A 21,460-nucleotide genomic window follows, 5' to 3' on the forward strand; every position below is an offset into this window, starting at 1 on the left:
ATGGTATTTGTCTTTCAACACCTGGCCTATTTCACTCAGCATAATGCTTTCCAGTTCCATCCATGTTGTTGCAAAGGGTAGTAGTTCCTTCTTTCTCTCTGCTGCATAGAATTCCATTGTGTATATGTACCACAATTTTTTGATCCATTCATTTACTGATGGGCACCTAGGTTGCTTCCAGCTCTTGGCTATTGTAAATTGTGCTGCTATGAACATTGTGGTGCATAGGTTCTTTGAAATTGATGTTTTGGGGTTCTTAGGATATAATCCTAGCAGTGGAATTGCTGGGTCAAAAGGCAGGTCAATTTTTATTTTTCTGAGAAAATTCCATACTGTTTTCCATAATGGTTGTACCAGTCTGCAATCCCACCAACAGTGAACTAAGGACCCCTTTTCCCCACAACCTCTCCAACATTTGTTGTTGGCTGCTTTGTTTATGATGGCCATTCTGACTGGTGTAAAATGGTATCTCATTGTGGTTTTAATTTGCATCTCTCTGATAGCTAGTGATATTGAGCATTTCTTCATGTGTCTCTGGATCTTCTGTATGTCCTCCTTGGGGAAGTGTCTGTTCAAGTCCTTTTCCCATTTTTAAATTGGGTTGGTTGTCTTCTTAGAGTGGAGTCATGTAAGTTCTTTGTATATTTTGGAGATTAAACCTTTGTCTGAGGTATCATTGGCAAATATGTTTTCCCATACAGTTGGTTGTCTTGCTAATTTAATACTGTTTTCTTTAGCCACACAGAAGCTTTTTATTTTGATGAGATCCCATTTGTTTATTCTTTCCTTTATATTCCTTGCTCTAGGGGACATATCAGTAAAAATGTTGCTGCATGAAATATCTGAGATTTTCCTGCCAATGTTCTCCTCTAGGACTTTAATGGTTTCAAGGCTTATATTTAAGTCTTTTATCCACCTTGAATTTATTTTGGTGTATGCAATACCTGATATCAAATTGTATTACAAGGCCACTGTAATCAAAACAGGCTGGTACTGGCATAAAAACAGACACATAGACCAATGGAACAGAACAGAGAGCCCAGAAATAAACTCAACTCTCCACAGTCAATTAATATTCGACAAAGGGGGCAGTAACATAAAATGGAGTAAAGATAGCCTCTTCAACAAATGGTGTTGGGAGAACTGGACAGCTACGTGCAAAAAAATAGGAAAGGATTTCTTACAGAAGTTCAAGCAGCAGGAGAAAAAATTTGATAAATTGGATTTCATCATAATTAAAAGCATTTGCTCTTCAAAAGTCACCAATAGATAAGCCTCCGAATGGGAAAAACTATCTGCAAATCATATCTCTCACACAGCCCAGAATATATAAAAAATATGGGTCCCAATTACAGGCAACCTATTTTTAAAATGAGCATAAGATTTGAATAACTATTTTACCAAAGTAGATATAACATAGCCAATAAACACAGGAAATGATGCTCAGCATCATTAATTACTAGAGGAATGAAAAATAAGATGACAATGAGATATCATTTCGTGCCTATAAAAATCAGAAAACAGAAGCAATAGCAAATTAGGATGTGAAGAAACTAGAACTCTCTTCATTGTTGATGGGAATGTAAATTGGTGCAGTCATTTCGGAAAATAGTTTGTCAGTTTCTGGAAAAGGTAAATGTAAATTCACCATATAACTCAGCAATTCCACTATTGCATAGCTATCTACCCACCCGAGAGAAATGAAACACATGGCCACACAAATACTTGCGTGAAAATGGTCTCAGAGCATTATTTATAATCCAAACCTGGAAACAACCCAAGTATGTTTATTCATTCACCAGCTGTGGAACCTATAAACAAAATATCATACATTATACATGTATCGATAAGTGTCTATTTTAACACATTTACATTTTAACAGATTTTCATCTATGTGTTAAAAATTATACATTTACAGCTTTATACACTATATATTTCATCACATTTACAAGAATATGAACAAATGTATGATTTTTGAATTAGCTTCTCTTTAGCTTTCAGCTCAGACACAAATATGAGTTCAAAGTCCAGACTCAACACGTCTTAGCTCTGTGGCCTTGGGCCAGTTACTTGACCTCTCTGAGTCCATATTAGTAAAACATGGGTAATAATATATACCTTAGAGAACTGTAGGATTAAATGAGATGAAGTATAGAAAATGCTTAACACTAGGCTGACACAGTGTCAATTCTTAATAAATCATACCCGATATTATTGTTTGTCCTTTGGAGTTTTCTTTGCAAATCTCATTGTTTACTACCAGCTGTGGGCGAGGAGAAGGAAGCCATCTTGTGCTGTGGAGAAAGCCACTTCTGCAGTTCTGGCCGTCTCGACTGCAAATTTTTCACCTAATCTCCTGGAGCCTTGTTTGCCAAAGTCCATAAAGGCAAACAAGTCCTGTAAAGTCCTGTGAGATGTGAGGCATCTCACAGGACTTGCTGTGATTAGGGAAATTATGTTCAAGTGCTCTGTAAACTACAAAATACAAGAAACTCTAAAGGGCTCTATTATTATACCTATCTACTCCCATGAATGCCACCCACGATATGTTTTTAGAACATATTGAATAACTACTCAGAGAGGAAGGATGTGTAGTCATTTCTCAATCTCTAAGATGATAATAAATCTTTTCATGGCCCCAGTGGTGGGAGCAAGTCATTTTCAAAATAAATTGTACCCCCCGCCCCTTTGTTTGAATATAAAGTAAAAACTGTGTTATTTATCCCTGTCTGAAACACTCTCTGCCTGTCCTCACGAGCTATCAGGCTCAGCTAAATCTGTCCCTGGCCAGTGTGTGCATAATCCCCACTGGTTCTGAGACCTCCATCCACCACCGATGTGACATTCTTTGTGTTCAAATGTCTAGCTGACGTCTGATGCTTAAAACAGCCCATGCTTTCACCTCTCCCCGCATTGTCACAGCCCTGTATCACCACTCTTAAAAGGCTATCGCGGCCACTCCGAGCACCAGTTGCTGACCAGTCTGCCGCCTCACCTCCCCGCCTGCTTCTGGCTGCCTTGAATGCCTGGTTCTTCAAGCTCCTTTTGGGTCTGACACAGCAGGGACCATGTCTACCTTCGGCTACAGGAGAGGACTTAGTAAATATGAATCCATCGATGAGGACGAACTCCTTGCTTCCCTATCAGCTGAGGAGCTGAAGGAGCTAGAGAGGGAGTTGGAAGACATTGAACCCGATCGCAACCTTCCCGTGGGGCTAAGACAAAAGAGTCTGACCGAGAAAACCCCCACGGGGACATTCAGCAGAGAGGCACTGATGGCCTATTGGGAGAAGGAGTCCCAAAAACTCCTGGAGAAGGAGAGGCTGGGGGAGTGTGGAAAGGTAGGCTTTCGGGACTTTTCCTCGGCCGTTCCCAGTCCCCATCACCCCACCCCAAACCTAGGAAAGTGTTTTCTCTAACTCCGCAGTCCTCTGTATATTTCTTGTAACCTGCTACTGAAAAATGTCTCAGGTTGTAATAGCCCCGTAACATCTATGGCCCAGGGGATCATAATATGCAAAATGATGGGCGGGGGTTCTGTAACTGTTAAAGGAGGAATCTTCAAGGGGAAAATAATTCACAAGCGAGGCATAGGTTTGGATATTTTGCCAACGTAAGTTTAATCTGAATTATAAGCTGGAGATGAGGCATAGTATCTGTTTCTGAAATATATGTACAAGGAGATTTCTTTGATAAAGAAAAAGGTGGGCACTCTGGGTGCTTTGAGTGTGATAGTGGCTACAGTAAAAAGACTTCTTTCTTCCCAACACCAAGAAGTGTGGGGTGCTAGGAATGGACACGGGGCGGAGGGCCAGGGGGCCTTATTTCTAGTCCCTTTTCTGTCCCTAAGTCGTTAGACCGTGAAAAGACAGTCACTTCTGCAGGGTTTTCTTTCTCATCTGTCCACCGTGGGAGGGGGAGCCAGTGGTTTTCATGTGTGTATCAGTCAAAAGCCCTTGGAGATTTGGGGAAGTTATGGAGCCTCTCCTTAAGAAAATGCATGTGTGCTTGTGCACACGTACACAGGTTTTCTATGGAATTGCGGGATGGTGACCCGCATCCGGAGCCCGCCCGAGGGCCCAGGTTAAGCACACCTGAGCAGGTGGTCTCTATGATTTCCCTCTCCTTCACACTATTGATTCTGAGGCCTGGAAATGTAATACTTACATTAGAGCATAGGTCTGTTAAGCTTTTGTTCTCTGGCCAGTAATCAATTTCTTTTATTTGCTAAATGAATCATTAACAGAAGGAGTTCAAAAGACTATGCTCTGGGAAAATAGCAATGGCAATAAGAACATTAATATAACCAATTTCTGAATTTCTGGAAGAACAGAGAGCAGGAGCAACCAATTAAAACCTCTGTTCTCCACAGGAACTATCTAAAGCCAAAATGGCCTGCAGCCAATGGTAAGGCTTCCAGGGTACTAATCTAGGCTCTGTTAGATGATCTTGATGACAGGGTATGTGGGCCACATTTGCAGCAAGACGTGTGTGAGCTTTGTCCATGTCAATCACCCCAGGAAGGGTCACTGGGATCAGGCCAGGGTCTGCCAAGGCCATGGTGGCCGCCTGCATGAAAGGGCTGGAGGGGAGGTGATAAGGAAGGACACACACAGCAGGCCAGGATTAAGGTCACTTCCCCCACAGCCATGACTTTTAGAGGCCTTTCCTCCGACCCCGTAGTGAAAATGCATGTCAAAATACATAAAATAAGACTTTTAATACAGTTATTCGATCATTTCCTTAATAAAAAGACTAAAATAGACCCAGAAGATTGAGGACAGACAGCCATCATAGCAATACCCAAACAAAGGCATTTTAATGTCATAACGTCTTCAGACTGGTGGGAAACAGGGGTGAAGTCTGTTGCCACTGTTAAGGGAACCCACCCGGTCCTGCCGAAGGCCTGGCTGATCCCTGCCGATGGCTTATCAACTCAACTAGAGAGGCTGCCGTGTTGATGAACTTTGATTCCTTTCTTGGCTAGTTTTTCTCCCACTGCCATTTCCCCACTGGCCAGTGGTCTGTGCAGCCACAAGGAGTGCTGAGCTGGCACTTGCTGGTGGAGGGTGTAAATCCATTCCCACCACAGGAAACGGCTCACAGCAGCTGATGGGTGGGTGGCTGGGGGCACGGCAGCGGCAGCACGAGGAGCAGCACAGTACAAGCGGTGAGGAGAGGGGGTCTTTGTTATTCGGCCACTGGCTCTGGATCACATAAAAGTTTTGCTACACTAAGTAACTCCAGAAGATCCTGGGGACCAAGGCTCTAGCTTCCCTGGCTTGAGTATCTGCTGGGTGTCAGGCATAAGTGCCACTGAATTCACCCACCTTATATCACTGAATTCTAATCTTCTGCCCATGAGAACTTGGACTAAGAGAGGTTAAGAAATACATTTGAGATCAATTCAGAAGTGACCTGAAATTCAAACCAAGCTCTGCTGGCACAAAGACCACGATTCTCAAAATGCGGGTGCCTGACCAGCAGCACCATCTGGGAACTTCTCAGAACTGCTAATTCTACGCTCCCTCAGCCCTGCTACATGAGGGAGCCACGCAGCAGCGCCCGAATCCTGTGGTCTCACAGCCCTGCGTGTGATTGTGACCACTCTGCAGTTTGAGACCCACTCAACAACTCTGGAGTTTCCTGGAATAGTTTTCAAGCCCAGGAAAACTGGGACAGTTGGTCACCCCACCCCTACTCTGACCCATTAGTATTTCTCTGCTAGACCCAGTCCTGAGTAGGAGGCCATTAGCCAATATTATTTCACATCCATTCAGGAAACAAGTATTTATTTCCCCCTGCTGCATGCTGAGCACTGTCTTTACCCTGCTAACAGTCTTTTTGGAAAACAGCAAACTCATTACAATAGGCACTATTTGAGGGAAGTATAATTCTGTGGGAATGAATTACAAGGATGATTTCAGGGGATGTCAAGAAAGGCTTCCTAGAATAAAGTATGCTTATTTTGGAAAACATCTCTTGCAGATAAAGCCTAAAGTTCTTTAAAAACATATGTGGATAGCCCTAGCTGGGTGGCTCAGCTGGTTGGGGCATCGTTCCATATGCCAAGAGGCTGCAGGTTTGATCCCCAGCTGGGCACATACCTAGCTTGTGGGTTCCACCGCTGGTTGGGTGTGTGTATGGGAGGCAACCAACTGCTGTTTCTCTGTCATGTCCCTGTCTCTCTCTCTCTCTTTCTCTCTTCCCCTACTTCTCTCTCTAAACTAATAAAAACCAAAGTGGATAAAGTTTAAGGGTGGCACCAAAGGCTAAATATACCTTGAATTTTGAGACAGGCCTTCCTGCAAATATGGAAACAGCGACACACACACACACACACACACGCACACACATGCACACACATGTTTACCTTCTCCTGATCTTAAAGAAGGGAGTAAATTAAGACTGGACAAGCCAGCCCAGGAGTGGCTGACCCCTTCCCCAGGCCATCACTTGGTGCCTGCCACTCCAAACAAGTGGATAACTGGAGACTATTTGGTGATAGCAACTGGGCAAACAAACCCAGAGACAAGCAAAGTGTTATCCAAAGCTCATTCCACATGCCTCGGGCAGCAGGAGTCCTTGGGGTAAAAAAAAAAAGCTGCCAATGTAGAGGGAAGAATCAAGGCTTAGGGGGGACATGGGAAAATGTAGTTTGGTCAGCAATTTCCAATTTCTTTTTTTTTAATCAGAAAAGGTAGCAAGAAAAACAGAAGGGGTCCGTTGGACTTCTTATACAGAGTCTTATAAACAAGAAAGGCAAAGATAGAATGAAATAGTGTTTTGCCTGAAAGTCTTTCATAATTGATACGTGTTCAATAATTTAAGATCGTCAGGCTGAGGCAAAGGCTTGCTTCAAGATTTTCTGCTGCTCTCTGCTGCTCCTCATCACTGGTAGAGGTGAGCGAGAGCCAAGGGTGATGACCTTTCCCGCCTCCTGTCTTCTGTGGTCCGTCTCAGTTAACCCCGACCTAGTGTGAGATTTCAAGTTGATTTGCTAAGGGCGACCTACATATTTTTCTCTTGCTGCCCTGATGGCAGCCCTGCCCACTGGGGTTCCTCTCCCAGATCAGGACAAGGACAGCAGCAGCTCACAGCTGGTGTGGGGTCTCCCAGACCGTGGGCCAGGCTCTACCCTAGACGCAGATAGAAGTTGGAGAAGCAAATGACACCCCTATCTCTGCCTACATGGACACAGGCAGGGCAGAGATCACCCGGCTCCTGTCACATCTGCTGTAAGAGATGTTCGGGGAAAAGTTTTGAACATTAAGAAAGGGAACTGCCCTGGCTGGTGTGACTCAGTGGACTGAGCAGTGGCCTGTGAACCAAAGGGTTACAGGTTCAATTCCTGGTCAGAGCACATGCCTGAGTTGTGGGCCAGGTCCCTGGTTGGGGGTACATGACAGGCAACTGATCGATGTCTCTGTCACACATTGGTGTTTCCCTCTTTGTCTCCCTCCCTTGACCTCCCTGTAAAAATATAAAAAAATAAAACTAAAAAAAAAAGAAAAAGAAAGAAAGGGAACCCATTCACCTGTTGTGTGTTTTTGTTGCCATACAGTTGTTTGGGATGGAGAAATAAGCAAAGACAGAGGGGTGAGGGGTGATTCCAGAAGGGAGGTTTGAATGACAGTTTGTAAGCAGACTGGGAGTCACGAAGTTCAGAGTAGCTAATTAAAGAATAAAAAATGTATCAAGGGTTTCCCAAATAGGTTCCAAATTATTTGTTCCAAGTGGCAAAACGATAGTAAATTTTAATTCAATAAATTGAATTCTGAATAATTATTCTGCAGAAACAAAAGAAATGTTTGCAGTAAAAGTTGTTGAAAGGTATGCAATGGAATGTTAACCTTGGTCACCAAGGACATTAACTTTTCTCATTGTATATTTTTGTATTACTTGCGATGTGTTACTTTTTTATTTATTGAGATATAATTGACATATAACAATGTATTACTTTTCTGTGTACAGCATAATGACATGATATATGCATACAGTGTGAAGCCATGTTACTTTTGTAAATTTTAAAAGTGTGCTTAGGAATGACAACGTTAATGGTGATGCCATGCTCTTTAGGTTGCAGAAGAAGACAAAGAGGAGAGTGAGGAAGAGCTCATCTTTACTGAAAGTAACAGCGAGGTTTCCGAGGAGGTGTACACTGAAGAGGAACAGGAAGAGGAGGAGGAGGAGGAGGAAGAAGAGGAGGAGGAGGAGGAGGAGGAGGAGGAAGAGGAGAACAGCCATGATGAGGAAAGCGCAATCGAAGACGAGAAAGAAATTAATGGCAATGTAAACTATGATAGTGTCAACTCCAACAACTCTAGGCCACAGACATTTAAAAGTCAAATAGAAAACATAAACTTGACCAACGGCCACAGTGGAAGGAACACGGAGTCGCCGGCTGCCACTCACCGTTCCGGGAACCCTACGGTGATCGAGGACGCCTTAGAGAAGATTAAGAACAACGACCCCGACACCACCGAAGTCAACTTGAACAACATCGAGAACATCACCTCGCAGACCCTCGCGCGCTTCGCCGAGGCCCTCAAGGGCAACACGGCGGTGAAGACCTTCAGCTTGGCCAACACGCACGCGGACGACAGCGCGGCCCTGGCCATCGCCGACATGCTCCGAGTCAACCAGCACATCACCAACGTCAACATCGAGTCCAACTTCGTCACGGGCAAGGGCATCCTGGCCATCATGCGAGCTCTGCAGCACAACACGGTGCTCACGGAGCTGCGCTTCCACAACCAGAGGCACATCATGGGCAGCCAGGTGGAGATGGAGATCGTCAAGCTGCTGAAGGAGAACACCACGCTGCTGAGGCTGGGCTACCACTTCGAGCTCCCGGGACCCCGAATGAGCATGACCAGCCTCCTGACGCGGAATATGGATAAACAGAGGCAGAAGAGGATGCAGGAGCAAAAGCAGCAGGAGGGGCACGACGGAGGGTCCAACCTCAGGACCACGGTCTGGCAAAGAGGAACGCCCGGCTCCTCGCCCTACGCGTCTCCCCGGCAGTCTCCCTGGTCATCCCCCAGGCTCCCCAAGAAAGTCCACAGTGCGAGGAGCCGCCCCGCCTCGCCGCCTCCTCCGCCGCCGCCGCCCCCTGCGCACAGGCTGCCGCCCCCGCCGCCGCCGCCTCCTCCTCCGCCGCCGCAGAACAAGCTCATCACCCGCAACATCGCCGAGGTCATCAAGCAGCAGGAGAGCGCCCAGCTGGCCTTGCAGAACGGACAGAAAAAGAAAAAGGGGAAGAAGGTCAAGAAACAGCCAAACAATCTCCTGAAGGAAATAAAAAATTCGCTGAGGTCAGTGCAAGAGAAGAGAACGGAGGACGGCTCCCGGCCCTCCACCCCGCAGCGCTCGGCGCACGACAGCCTCATGGAAGCCATTCGGGGCAGCAGCCTGCGGCAGCTGCGGCGGGTGAGTTCCCCGCGGGGCCCAGCCCGCCTCCCCCAGCACAGGTCACTAATTTAGTGTTTTAATATGAGGAACAAAGCTGCCGAGTTTGCGACAGCAGGACCAGGTCCCTAGGGTGCAGATTTCCGTTTGGAAGATGTGCCTGCGCACCGTTCTTAGGTCCTTTAAGGGCCGAGCCCATTCAAAGACACCCCGACACATAAAAATCCCGATTTCCTTAGTGAAAAAAATCAGGGAGTAGAATCCGCACTCCAAAACAGATTAATCACTTGTGACAAATTTGACCACAGTGGTTTCAAGCCCCATTTTTAGCGTAAAATTCGAATACTGGGCTGCGAGAACCAATCTAGCTGTGCGTTCCTCTCAGAGAATACTGCTAGAGACACATCTGACGCTTGTTTTTCACTTGATTACTTGTATTGTTGTTATTGAAAGAAAATCCCCTGTTTTTGTAGGTGGAACTTCCGGATGCTTTGCGATAAAACATCTTTGGAAGAGGATACAGAATTATTCATTGGTATTAAGTGAAGTGCATTGTGAGATGTTTCTAAACTACCTTCTTCAATTTGCAATGTTCTCTGACTTTAAAAATAGCCTCACCCATTAATTCCAAAGAGAATTTTAAGAAACAATCAGCATGTTTCTTCTGTAAATATGAAAATAAACTTCTTTTTTATGTCATGAGATGTGTATTGGCTGGAAGCAGTTTATTTAAAGATAGTGTTCATATCTTTGGATGTGTTGATAACTCTGAGCTGTAATGAATTAGTGAAATGTGCTGTTATTTTTGTAATCCCAATACATTTGGATTGAAGTTTTTGTTTTTTAAACAAACTAATATTTTTTGTTCGTTGATACACTTTCAGGTGTGTATGTAATGTTGTTAAATATTAAATATATTACATTCTCACCCAAAAAGGGTTTGGGTCCTTAGCATTTGCCTTTCTTTGTTTTTTTGCCAAGAATATTTGATCAGAGCTCTTTCTAAAGGTCTGGAAACAAAAACTTTCTTTAAAGTCTTCTCTGCAGTGAGATAAAAACTCAGGGAAGACCCTGAAACAATCATTAGTGTCCTGGAGGCAGCGATATTAGACCCAGGATATCGGCTGACACCCTCAGGTTCCCATGAGGCTGATAGGTCAGTGCAGTCATCTATAATTAAAATCAACTATTTCTGGAACAAGAAAAATTCAAAGCTAGAAAGTTATTTGGTAAACAGGAAATAAGCGTTAGGGGCCTGTGCAGAAGGCAGGCCCCCTGAATTCGGAACGACCTTGTGGCTGGTGCTCAAGATTCTCGCTTTGAGCTGTCCTGGGACAAGCCCTAGTCCAGTGGGTCTCAGCCCTTTTTGTGCACTACACACCTAGCAGTGATGTCCACAGCCATGACATAGGTCCAGGGAGAAGAGCACATGTGTGTGCAGCCACAGAGCATCACTATAACCCGGCTCCCTCTCACTCAAGAAAGATCTGAATTTGGGTGAGACAGGCCTCTCAGAGATCACCTTTGCTCCAGTCTGATGCTTCTCTCCAGTTGATAAAAGCTGTAGATCCCCTTTAAAGTCCCTTGTGGTGACCATGATTAGCAATGTTTCCCTTGTGTTCTTCAGGGTAGAGCAGTGTGGCCTTGGTAAGCCCTCTGGGCCACCCATTCAATCATTGTTTGCTTCATATACAAAGCTTTGGATTACCTCAGTTAAAATTACCTTCAATTTTTACCAGAACATTCTCAAATAGTTCCTGAGTCTGTTTCGTTTGGTCTGCCATTCTCTTAATAAGAACAGCTGATCATTTTTCTTGAGGGTCCCAGAGGTCTGTGAGCTGGGTTGTGTCCTGACACTGTGTGCGGAGTGACTGACATTTTCTGAACTATCTAAGCTGTCGCAGGAACTTTTCACAACAAGACTAAAAGCTGCTATCCCACTTTACAGAGGAGGAAACCCAGTTTCAGAGAGGGTAAGGTTGCTTGTGAAACCAGCTGCCTCTGACTCTATGGTGTATGCCCCTCTGCGCCTGTCAGCTCCAGCCTCCCGAAGGTGCCCTGTTCTTAGGACAGCAGTGGGGAGTTCAGTTTCCTTTGGCAGTGACTGCACTATTTTCACTAGCACTCACAATCATGCCCATTATTGTTCAAAGATATATAAGCTAAAACATAAGTTTTTAAAAGGCACGTGTGAGTATGTGAGTGTAAGAGAGAATTTAGAACAGAGAACCAAGTCAGACCTTCCTTTCCCCGATCCCTGTGTGTGCATGAGGACAAGTCTCTCCAAAATGGGAATGGCTTCCAGTTCCATCACGACGAGGTAGAGGAGCAAGTGGTTGCTCCTAAACTGGGTGGTTGATAAGACCATGCATGAATCCGCAGAGAGGGAGTGTGGGCAGCAGCCCCACCTGAAGTGAGGGGAAAAGAGGAGCTGCCAGGCTGGGGAGGCTGGCCAGGCCTTCTCACCAGGAGTGATTAGGAGACAAATACTGGTTCCTTTGCTCTGTAAGAGGCTGCCTTGCTGGAACTTTTGGAGCTCAGGAAAGAGCAGCATGTACTTACTAGGTACATCACAAAATGAAATAAAGATGTGGAACCTCATGCTCAATCTACAAAACACAATATTATAAAGCCAATAGCAAGACAAGTATGACCTGATCAGATACTAAGGGAGTACACTGGTCATTCAGGAAAACATTCCAGAATGTTATTCCAGAAGACAGTCCTGTAAACATGGAAGGTGTTATTCAGCACAGGGCAGACATTCTTAGTTCATTGCTCCTGTGAACTCAGGGAGCAAGTATGAAAACCAATTAGTTCATCCTCTATAAAGAGCTTTCAGCTCACTGGGGGAGATGATGTCCAAGGGCAGATGAAGTGTTTAGGCTATGATTTACATCCGCACATTAATCTCTTGAAGAATACCTCGTCCTGATTTGAAATGGGGCCAGGATGCTGAGACTCGCTGGCTCCAAGGGCCCTGCCGCCACAGGTATTTAATAACTCAGTGTCAGCAGGGTCTTGATTTAATACCTGCCCAGCTGTAGCTGCTGCAAGTGAGTGAAAGGAGGTAGCAACAGACTGCTATGCTCTGAAGACTGGGGAAAATTGATACATTCTTAAAAATACCTTTTAACTACTTCCTTTTATGACAAAGTTAACACTGTCTTTTTCTTTGTTTCTCAGGTTTAAGAGCTACAGTTTTATTTCCATCAACCATCAAATAGCATGATATAAAAAACTAAAAATTGACCTAAGAATTATAAACCTCAGAAATATAGTACTAACACAGACGCCCTTAATTTCCTCACATATTTTCCGAGTACTCACCCTATCCCAGATACTCTTGGACACCAAGAATACACAGCCAACAAAGAAGGTAGAACCACTGGCCTCATGTACCTTACATTCCAGTGGAGGGAGCTTACACCAGTACTTCATACTCATGCATTTATTTATCAAGCGCCTCCTGTGAATGAGGTACTCCGCTCAGTGGTGAGGAGATCAAGCAAGTTGAATTAGAAAGTGTTCTGCACCTGAAACTAGTGGGAATCCGAGGAAAATCACCCCTTATAGGAGATGTGGCAAGAACTGAGTGAGAGGCAGGTAGACAGTCCTGTGTGGGCACCGAGGAAGCCTCATCTAAAACTAGTGTTGGCCACATTTTTCTGCAAAGAGCTAGAGAGCAAATAGACATTGTGAGCCATTTGGCCTCTGTCTCAACTACTCAACTCTGTTCTGGGGCAAAAGCAGCTGTACACGATGCATGAGTGAAGGAGCATGTCTTTATAGACTAAAGTTTTAATTTTATATACTTTTCATGTGTTGTTAATTTTATTCTTTGATTTTTTCCCCTACCACTTACAAATGTAAAAACTCTTCTTAGTCTGCAGGCTGTTCTTAAATAGGTGTCAGATGGGTTTTACATGTGAACTGGTCAAACTTGTCAGCAGTTTACTGCAAAGCCTTGATCAAGAGCAGATAAGGGGTCAAGAAAAGCTTCTCAGGGAAGGTGACTGGATTTTTAAAGAACAGAGAAAATACCAGGCTAAAAAAGTCAAGAGATGGGGTTGGGGGTTGAGAAGGACATTTCAGTTTGAGAAAATAGGGTGTTATGGAAAATAGTAAAAAATCATAGGATTAATGTATTTCTATAAAAACGCCTATTTGGTAAAGTTAATATTTATCTTCTTTTCTAATGTTGATAATTTTGATGGATTAAGTATTGGCCTTTTCTTTTTACAAAGTAATGCAAGATTATTAAGAAAAATCAGAGTATGCAGATAAGCAAAAGAAGATAATGAATGTTCCAAAGTCCCACCTACACAGAACTCCTGACAACCCTTTAGTATCTATTCGTTTAGATCCTTCCTAAGGAACATTTAAACACACGTGTAACTGTTTTCTATGAAAAGGGGAGGATGGCGCACACACCATATGCAACCCATCACATCTTACTTGAGCAATTTCAATAACTGTTGGATATTTAGATTATTTCGATTAGTCCCACAATGTGGATATTTAATTTGTTCCAACTCATGCTTTTTTTTTATAGTGTTTCAAATTTTTAAAAAAGATTTTATTTATTTATCTTTAGAGGGGAAGGGAAGGAGAGAGGGAGAGAATATCAATGTATGGTTGCCGCTCATGGGTCCCCTGCTGGGAACTGGCCTGCAACCCAGGCATGTGCCCTGACTGGGAATTGAACCACAATCCTCTGGTTTGCAGGCCGCACTCAATCCACTGAGCTACACCAGCTAGGGCTTAACTCATGCTTTTGTTATTCTAACTTTTAACTTTTCCCAAAAATCCCTTGAAGGAATGATGGACTGAATGATTGATAGCTCGTAGCTAGACTTGTGCTGTGTGGTATTACTGCGGTACACCCAAACTGGAAAGGAGGTTTCGACCAAATTGTCATGTTTAGCAACCTCTCAGCCAAATTATATGCTGATATGAACCTCAAAGGCATGCACTGCTAAGATGCCCTTCAAAAAGTCCATATAATTTTCAGTTTCTGAGTACAAAGGCTGGATGGATTGAGAATCACAGGGGCCTGTCCTGAACAACATGAGTAAGCTAAGGAATGTGGATTCAATTATGAAAGTCATGGAGGGCATCAAAGGATGTCAAGAGGAGTGACATGATGTTTAATTAGGTTTCGAAGATGTGACTTATGTGACCAGGGAAAGGATGGACTCAGTGAGGCCCGTGGGGGCCCAGGCAGAACGGTTAGGAGACTGTTGTGAGAACCTAAGAACACAGTGATGCAGACTTGAACTGCGAGCGCTACGTGGGTGTGCAGAGATCAGAACGGACAGAGGGGAGACTAAGGAAATGCACTCAGCACAATTCCGTTGCTGGTTAGATGTAGGGGGCAGGAAGTATAACAGAAGTGAGGCAGCTACGGTGCCACTTAGTTCCTGGCTGGGCCATTTGGGTGGATAGTGGTGCCACAGAATGGGATGGGGAATACAGCAGGAGCAGTTTGGGGGTGAAGAAGATGAATTTAGTGAGTTTAGTCTTAAGTATGTTGTTTTGGAAGTGCCTGTCCATTTGAATATGTGGGCTTAGAATCATGGGGGTGGGATTTGTGTTGGCAATAAAGCACAAATTATTGTGGTACGATTTAAAGCACAAATCATACCACGATGAATCATACCACATGTGTGGGATGAGTGGTATTTAAAGATGAGGCTTTGGATGAGGTTGCTCACAGAGGGTGCAGAAGAGCAGAGGCTCACTGTGACCAGAGAGAAACCTGAGGAGAATCCTATGGCAAAGCAGAGTTGCACCGAGAAGGAGCAGTAAAGCAGCATAAAATCCCCCAAGCAAGTTCTGGGGCTTGAACAGGTGATCTTGGTCAGAGCAAGCCCACGGGAGCAATGGAGATGGAAATCAATTGGAGGGATGGAGCTGGAGAACTCACCAGGGTGAAAAGTATATAGAGCATTGCTTCATGAAAGGTGTGCTATTCTGTGAAGGACCAGAGGGTCCACAAATCTCAGGACAAAAAAGGCACATCTTCCTGGTATGTCATTTTTGCTTGACATGAATAATAAAGATCATATACATATAGACCCCCACATATATTGAGTGCATATATTATTGTTTTTACTTGACAACAGAAAAATATAATTTTATATATGTTACTTATCCAGTTATCCATGAAGAGACACCATGACGGTATCTCCTCACCATTCCTCCCAGGGTGGGCAGTAGTGGTGTGGGGTCAAAAAGGGTTGTAGTTGAGAAAGGGCCTTATGGAGGCCACATCGGCCCCAGGGTCTATGACCGGGCAGGGGCATATTACGAAGGAAGAGCCAGTACAGTAGTAGGCGTTGTGCATGTCCTAAGGCCAGAGTTCTAAGAATAGCCACACCCACTCTCCCTGGCCCTCCTCCCCCAGAGACTCCACCCCTTTTCCAGGTCTGATCTGGGGCACGGGTCCTGCTGTGGTCCTGGGCGGTTGTACAGGATCCAGCAGGAAGAACACCGGTCAGGAGAATGTTTGGGCACCCAGGTAGTGACAACTGGAAAATGGAATTTCCTGTTTTCCAAAGAAATCACTCTGAGGTAAAATTAGTATAATCTTTAAAACCCTAACTCTTGAGTTCATTAGACAAATTTTCACTCTTAAAGCAGAGGTTTTTACTTAGATATACATGATTATTTTGTTTGTACATTGGTTATTCTGCACTAATTTTCAAATAATCACTTATTACAGATTTAAACATTGTATAATTAGCCATATAGTCTTTATTACAACTTAAACTGTCTCTTAGACAATTTTTGCAAAGTTACATAATTTAAAAAATTAGGCATGTAACAGAAAAGTATCCTGATCTCCTGGATCAAAATACTGTTGTCACTAGCATAAACTGCTAAATTCTCTCTCTTCCTGAGTGAACTCTCAGATGATCCATCTGAGTAATCCCTGTTCCATAAACCAGTGATCTAGAGTCAATCTCAAATTTGCGGGTTACCCGCGCTCTCCGAGTCTGGCACACGCCGACTCCCCTTCCGGCCGGGCCGTGTGGCAGTACCGCCCACGCCGACACCGTGCACGCTGGTGTGAACAAACGACCCAAACTCACAGCTCAGAGGAACTCTTTACACTGAAGCAAAATTGTGAAAATTACATGGTTTTGACATTTTAAAAAGGCAGAGGGGAAATACGGTTATTACAGGTATTTGTGAATGTCTTTCTAGAATACATATTTTAATCTTTGTACCTCTTGCTTTACCCAACATGGTACAGATTAGCAGTTGTGAGACTATATGCAGGGGACCAGCAGGAAGCTGAGAACGTCACATTCAGCAGCAGCAAGGTAATACTAACACTCATTCATTTTTCTCTACATGCTGCCAAGGGTTTTTGGTGACTCTTTTCAGAGACACTCATAGGAAGTTTAACAGGAAACCTGATCTGTCAGAACTTGTTGAGATGTAACTATGAATAAAATAAGCTGTCATTAATAAAAGTTACTATTTTAAAAAAGATTTTATTTATTTTTAGAGAGAAGAAAGGAGGGAGAAAGAGAGAGAGAGAAACATCAATATGTGGTTGCCTCTCGTGCACCCCCTACAGGGGACCTGGCCCACAACCCAGGCATGTGCCCTGACTGGGAATCAAACTTTGCAGGCCAGTGCTGAATCCACTGAGCCACCCCAGCCAGGGCAGAAAGTTATTTTTAAAGAAATGCAAATAACTTTTAACATTAACAAAAAAAAAAGTGGAACAAACCAACTTCCCCATATTTATAAATGAAAGTCACCATTGGCATGATAAAGACATGAAATAAGTGGAATATGCTTAAGGAAAGAAGACTGGCAGAGATTTCTTGACATTCAGAGAGAAAATTCTGAGGTAATGCTAAATAAATTCTTGTGTAATCATTTACTAAATAAGCATTTGGGATTACTCAAACATGTCAGGTGCCAAATCCTTCAAACAGAAAAAAATATTTTAATAATGATGGAAGGGGAAATGAGAATTGGAGATAAGGAAATCCCATTCTATTCACTGAATACTCCAAAAATCTGGGGTTGTATTAACCTCAAAATTTGACTTGCTTTAGTGACTGCTGGTTTAGCTGATTACAACATATTTTCCTTTATGTTATCTATTTATAAATTTTGAAAACAGAATAACACTATTTCCCTCTGGGTGCTCATGTGCATACATAAGCAGAAAAATCTTAAGCCTTCTACATTTGAAGAAAAGATATTGGAGTAATATTTTTATTTTTTTATTTTTTACCTAGACCAACATCACTGGCATGTTAACAGACTTGGGAGGCAGAGCACTGCAGTGGTTGAGTGTCCATCCTTTGTACTAAGACAGACCTAAGTCTGAGGCTCAGCTCGGCCACTTACTATTTATCTTTGTGTGAGTTATTTAACCTAAGTTTCATTTGCCTTGGCTGACAAGTTGGGATTATATCGTCCTCATGTAAGACATTTCAGGCAGTGCCCAGCACTTCACAAGGGTTCCAATAAATGCTGCTTAGTTATGATGGATCTGTTTGAATGTGATTTTTCTCAGAGGAAAACCATCTCAGTGACAAAGGTCTGGGAGAGGAGTAAGTGTGGCTGTGGAACTTTTGAAAGCCCCTTAAATGGTTTCATCACTGTCATCAAAGAGTTTACCCTCTGCAGGAAGGAAACAGGGCCAGGGGTTGCCCTCTGAGGAAGTCAGAGCACAGTCTGCACCAGGAATTGCAAACTGAGGGAGCAGAGGTTGACTGTGCCGTTTGGGGAGAGTGTTTACTAGAAAAACACGTGCAGGGGCTGCTAACTGCACGGCCACTGCAAATCAGGGCTGGTACTGGAAGATGTTCTTGCTCTAATTTACAGGAAATCATGGAATTGTCTCTGTGCTCTTTATGCCCCATGTCAACTCACAATCTTCAAGAACAGAAACATGCATTTTATTCTGTGCATTATATATGGCTAGCTGTCTCAATTACCTGACAACTACTGTTAATTTCAGAGATGGGGAGGGAAGTGGGAGATGGCAAGAACCATAAAACAAAAAACTGTACTGGATAATTTCTTGAGGGGATAAGCAGCAGGGAGGTAACTGCTGCAACATTTGGAGATGGAGAGAGTCAAACTGGAGAGGGATTTAAGGACAGTGCTTTCAAGAAAAGCAGTAACTGAAGACTGTAAAGTAGGCTTCACAATTCTCTGAAATCTGTTTTTCTTCTGGTTTCCTGTTCAACACTGCACAGTAGTCTCTGTCTTCTGGGGAGGTGCTATGAGGAAAATGCCACTGGGAATTCAGGTCTGGGAACCAAACAACTGGGGGAAAAGCTTCCTGTATTTTGTATTTTACACAGCATTATTTTTCCTCCTCCATTGTCAAGGTGCACATTTATTCAGGCCAATTATTCCAGAAAAAGTAGATGACATCTAAATGCCCCCAGCACCTACATTTCACTGCACAGTATGCTGGATATGGAGATTAGTGCACACCCAAAATTCCATGCCTAATGGTTGGTCCTTTCCTTCAGTTATGAGAACAAAAGCCTGGAGAAGTGCTGGTTAACATCGAGAGAACTCTTAAAGGGTGCACATACTTCCTATGTACAGCAGTGGTTTAAACTCTTACCATATTTAGAGATAAATTATTTAGCAACTTGATGTTAACAATCCTGCATATAACGGACTATAGTGACCAAATCTTCAAACTAGGCCGTTTTCACCACTGAATCCTGTCAGTCTTGTAGGTAATGGTTACAAACAGAAATCTTTTCCTTATCCTTTTGTTCCCCCCCCCCCCTTTTTTTATTAGCTGCTAGGCGCAGTCATGTTTAGTTCCTAAGAATCATGACCTGTGGCTAAAATGCTATTGTATTTCTCGATCTAAATGGAGTCGGGGAAGAAGCTGTGCATTAATTCTCCCTCCTTGTACTGGGGCAAGTTGGTTTTAGATTTCATAGGTCAGGGTGGTTCCATAAGTCCATCAATACACAGTGCGGGGCAAAAGTGGGTTTACAGCTGTTTATAGGGAAAATATACAATTACTAGTAAATAATAATACAAGAATAAACTCTATTTCACATACTCACAACTAAACTACTTTTGCCCAACCCTGCATATAAATGTTCCTGGCTATGCCCACTAACACAAAGATAACTTATAGTAAGTGGCTCCAAAGCTGGCCTCTCTAGTGACCTCGTGTTTTCAGACAGGTGTGGAAGATGCTCACGTGGCCTCGGCCACTGGTACCCACATGTATGTCTTCAGCATTAAGTGCTGAGGTTTCTCTAGACCTCCTTTCCGTTGTCACCAATGCACGCCTTTTCGCCATTCTTTCACAGCTGGTCTCAAGCACACATTTCGTCCCAGCCTGTGTCAAGGTAATTTTAATAAACTACAAAAACCTGCTAGGGAGCTGGCAGAAAAGAAGAAGCCTGATTTCTCAGTGGCTCTTAGCATTATGTGGTCATATGAATTGCCTCTATTACCCTAGTCTTAGAAATACAGTGGTAGATGGAGTGAGGGATTTGGTTTAGTCTTGGACATTAGTATAGCACTTGCAGTCAAGTGCATTCTCGCCTTGAAAAGATGTCAGGGAATTTCCGAAGACTTGGAACATGATATAGAAATTTTGCTTATGTTCCTGTTCCTTCTTTTTTTATTCATCAGTTCCCACTAATACTTAAGAAGTGTATTTGAATGCTTCTTGGGCAAAACTCTCAAAAAATATGCCTTTACAGCTTTTATAAGACTCATCCCTATGGGAAAAGCTTCTCAACAAGAGGACACAGCAATACTCCATTTTTATTAATAATGTCAAGCAGTTTGTGCGTCGGGTCATCACTGCAAATTTAACCTCATAAAGAGCAAACCAAGACCAAGAGGGGAGGACAATGCTGCACTGAAGTGTTAACCAGCCATGCTGTGGAAGGAATACAAAAACATTTCTTTCCCACAAGTTATCTTCTTTTCAGCAACCCACCAAATCTCACTCGAGTTCAACTGAACATAACGATTCAAGAAGAAAGCTTCACAAAATCAACACTGAATTCAAACTCACAATGTATTTGTTTCTCTCTACTCCTAAGTAGGGTATTGGAATAGCCAGTGGAATGTCTGACATTTAGATATTTGGGAAATGAAGAAATGTTACTATAGTGACTCCCATCAAACCAGTTGTTCTGTTTGGGTTCTGGAAAACAAAGCAATCACAGTGGAGAGGAAGATGACGGCTGGGTGCAGATGCTCCCTAAAATTTCTTTGCACGTGGTTTGCTGGTCTGAATCACGTCAGGCTGGCCCAGGCATGCTGGCTGCAACACTTCCGGGCACTGGTGCAGATTTAAAGCAATCATCCGGCTCAGCATCTACTTGGCACTTTCTAAACAGCTTTAGGCAGTAGGTCCTTATAAACACGTTTTATAGCATCCAGGCCTTCAACCGTGGGCAAAGGCCACTTAAATAGAATCATAGGATGTGCTCGAAAAGAAAGTGGTTCCAATTTGAGGACTATACTAGTAAATTAGACTTGCTCATTACTTAACTATTAATGTTAAATACATCACAACCTTTGGCAAATATCCATAGTAAAATTTAGAAGTCTTAAAAAAAGGAAAAAAATTGAGTCTTCCAGTTTGCATGAACTGGTACAGATTGAGTTTTAGCTGAGTATACAACTAAGAAAAAGTTGGCCCTTTTATTTCTACATCTTTGCTCAATAAACAAACAAAAACCCCCTAAATATGCTATTTCATGAACTTCCTACTAAGTAGTTTCCATCCTTTAAAATTTAGATTCCAGTATATTTCTTAATTTTACTTGCAGTGTTCTCCCGATCGTCAACCTTAAAACTCTGCTTGCAAACACAAATTCTTTTCTTTTCTGTTCTCTGCATTAGACCCCATCTAGCTCATGAATATTTTAAAAGGTTGTTTATTTCTTTTAGATTCCGAAGTTGATGTGAGGGGTTAATAGACAACTACAGAATTAAGAGATGATGATAGTTTCTCTAGAGTTAATTGGACATAACGCCTTTGTTTCACTTGTTTCACCACCACAAACAG

General features: G+C 43.2%; 1 protein-coding gene and 1 long non-coding RNA gene across 2 annotated transcripts; one reads left to right on the forward strand and one right to left on the reverse strand.

Annotated features, from left to right (window-relative positions):
* Positions 1–1,725: 1,725 nt before the first annotated feature.
* Positions 1,726–2,458, reverse strand: LOC128628110 (uncharacterized). The gene is made up of 2 exons (XR_008392441.1): positions 2,206–2,458; positions 1,726–1,811 (listed from the first exon to the last, which is right to left on the reverse strand). It is a non-coding gene; the product is annotated as an uncharacterized LOC128628110 (long non-coding RNA).
* A 455-nt stretch (positions 2,459–2,913) lies between these two features.
* LMOD2 (leiomodin 2) lies at positions 2,914–10,113 on the forward strand. The gene is made up of 3 exons (XM_037149854.2): positions 2,914–3,341; positions 8,080–9,432; positions 9,885–10,113. The coding sequence occupies exons 1-3, from the start codon at positions 3,069–3,071 to the stop codon at positions 9,909–9,911; spliced, it is 1,653 nt and encodes a 550-aa protein (XP_037005749.2). The 5' UTR covers positions 2,914–3,068; the 3' UTR covers positions 9,912–10,113.
* Positions 10,114–21,460: the final 11,347 nt, after the last annotated feature.

This window comes from Artibeus jamaicensis, unplaced genomic scaffold (genome assembly GCF_021234435.1).
Source record: "Artibeus jamaicensis isolate MK-2021 breed Jamaican fruit bat unplaced genomic scaffold, CSHL_Jam_final contig_540, whole genome shotgun sequence".
NCBI lineage: Eukaryota > Metazoa > Chordata > Mammalia > Chiroptera > Phyllostomidae > Artibeus > Artibeus jamaicensis.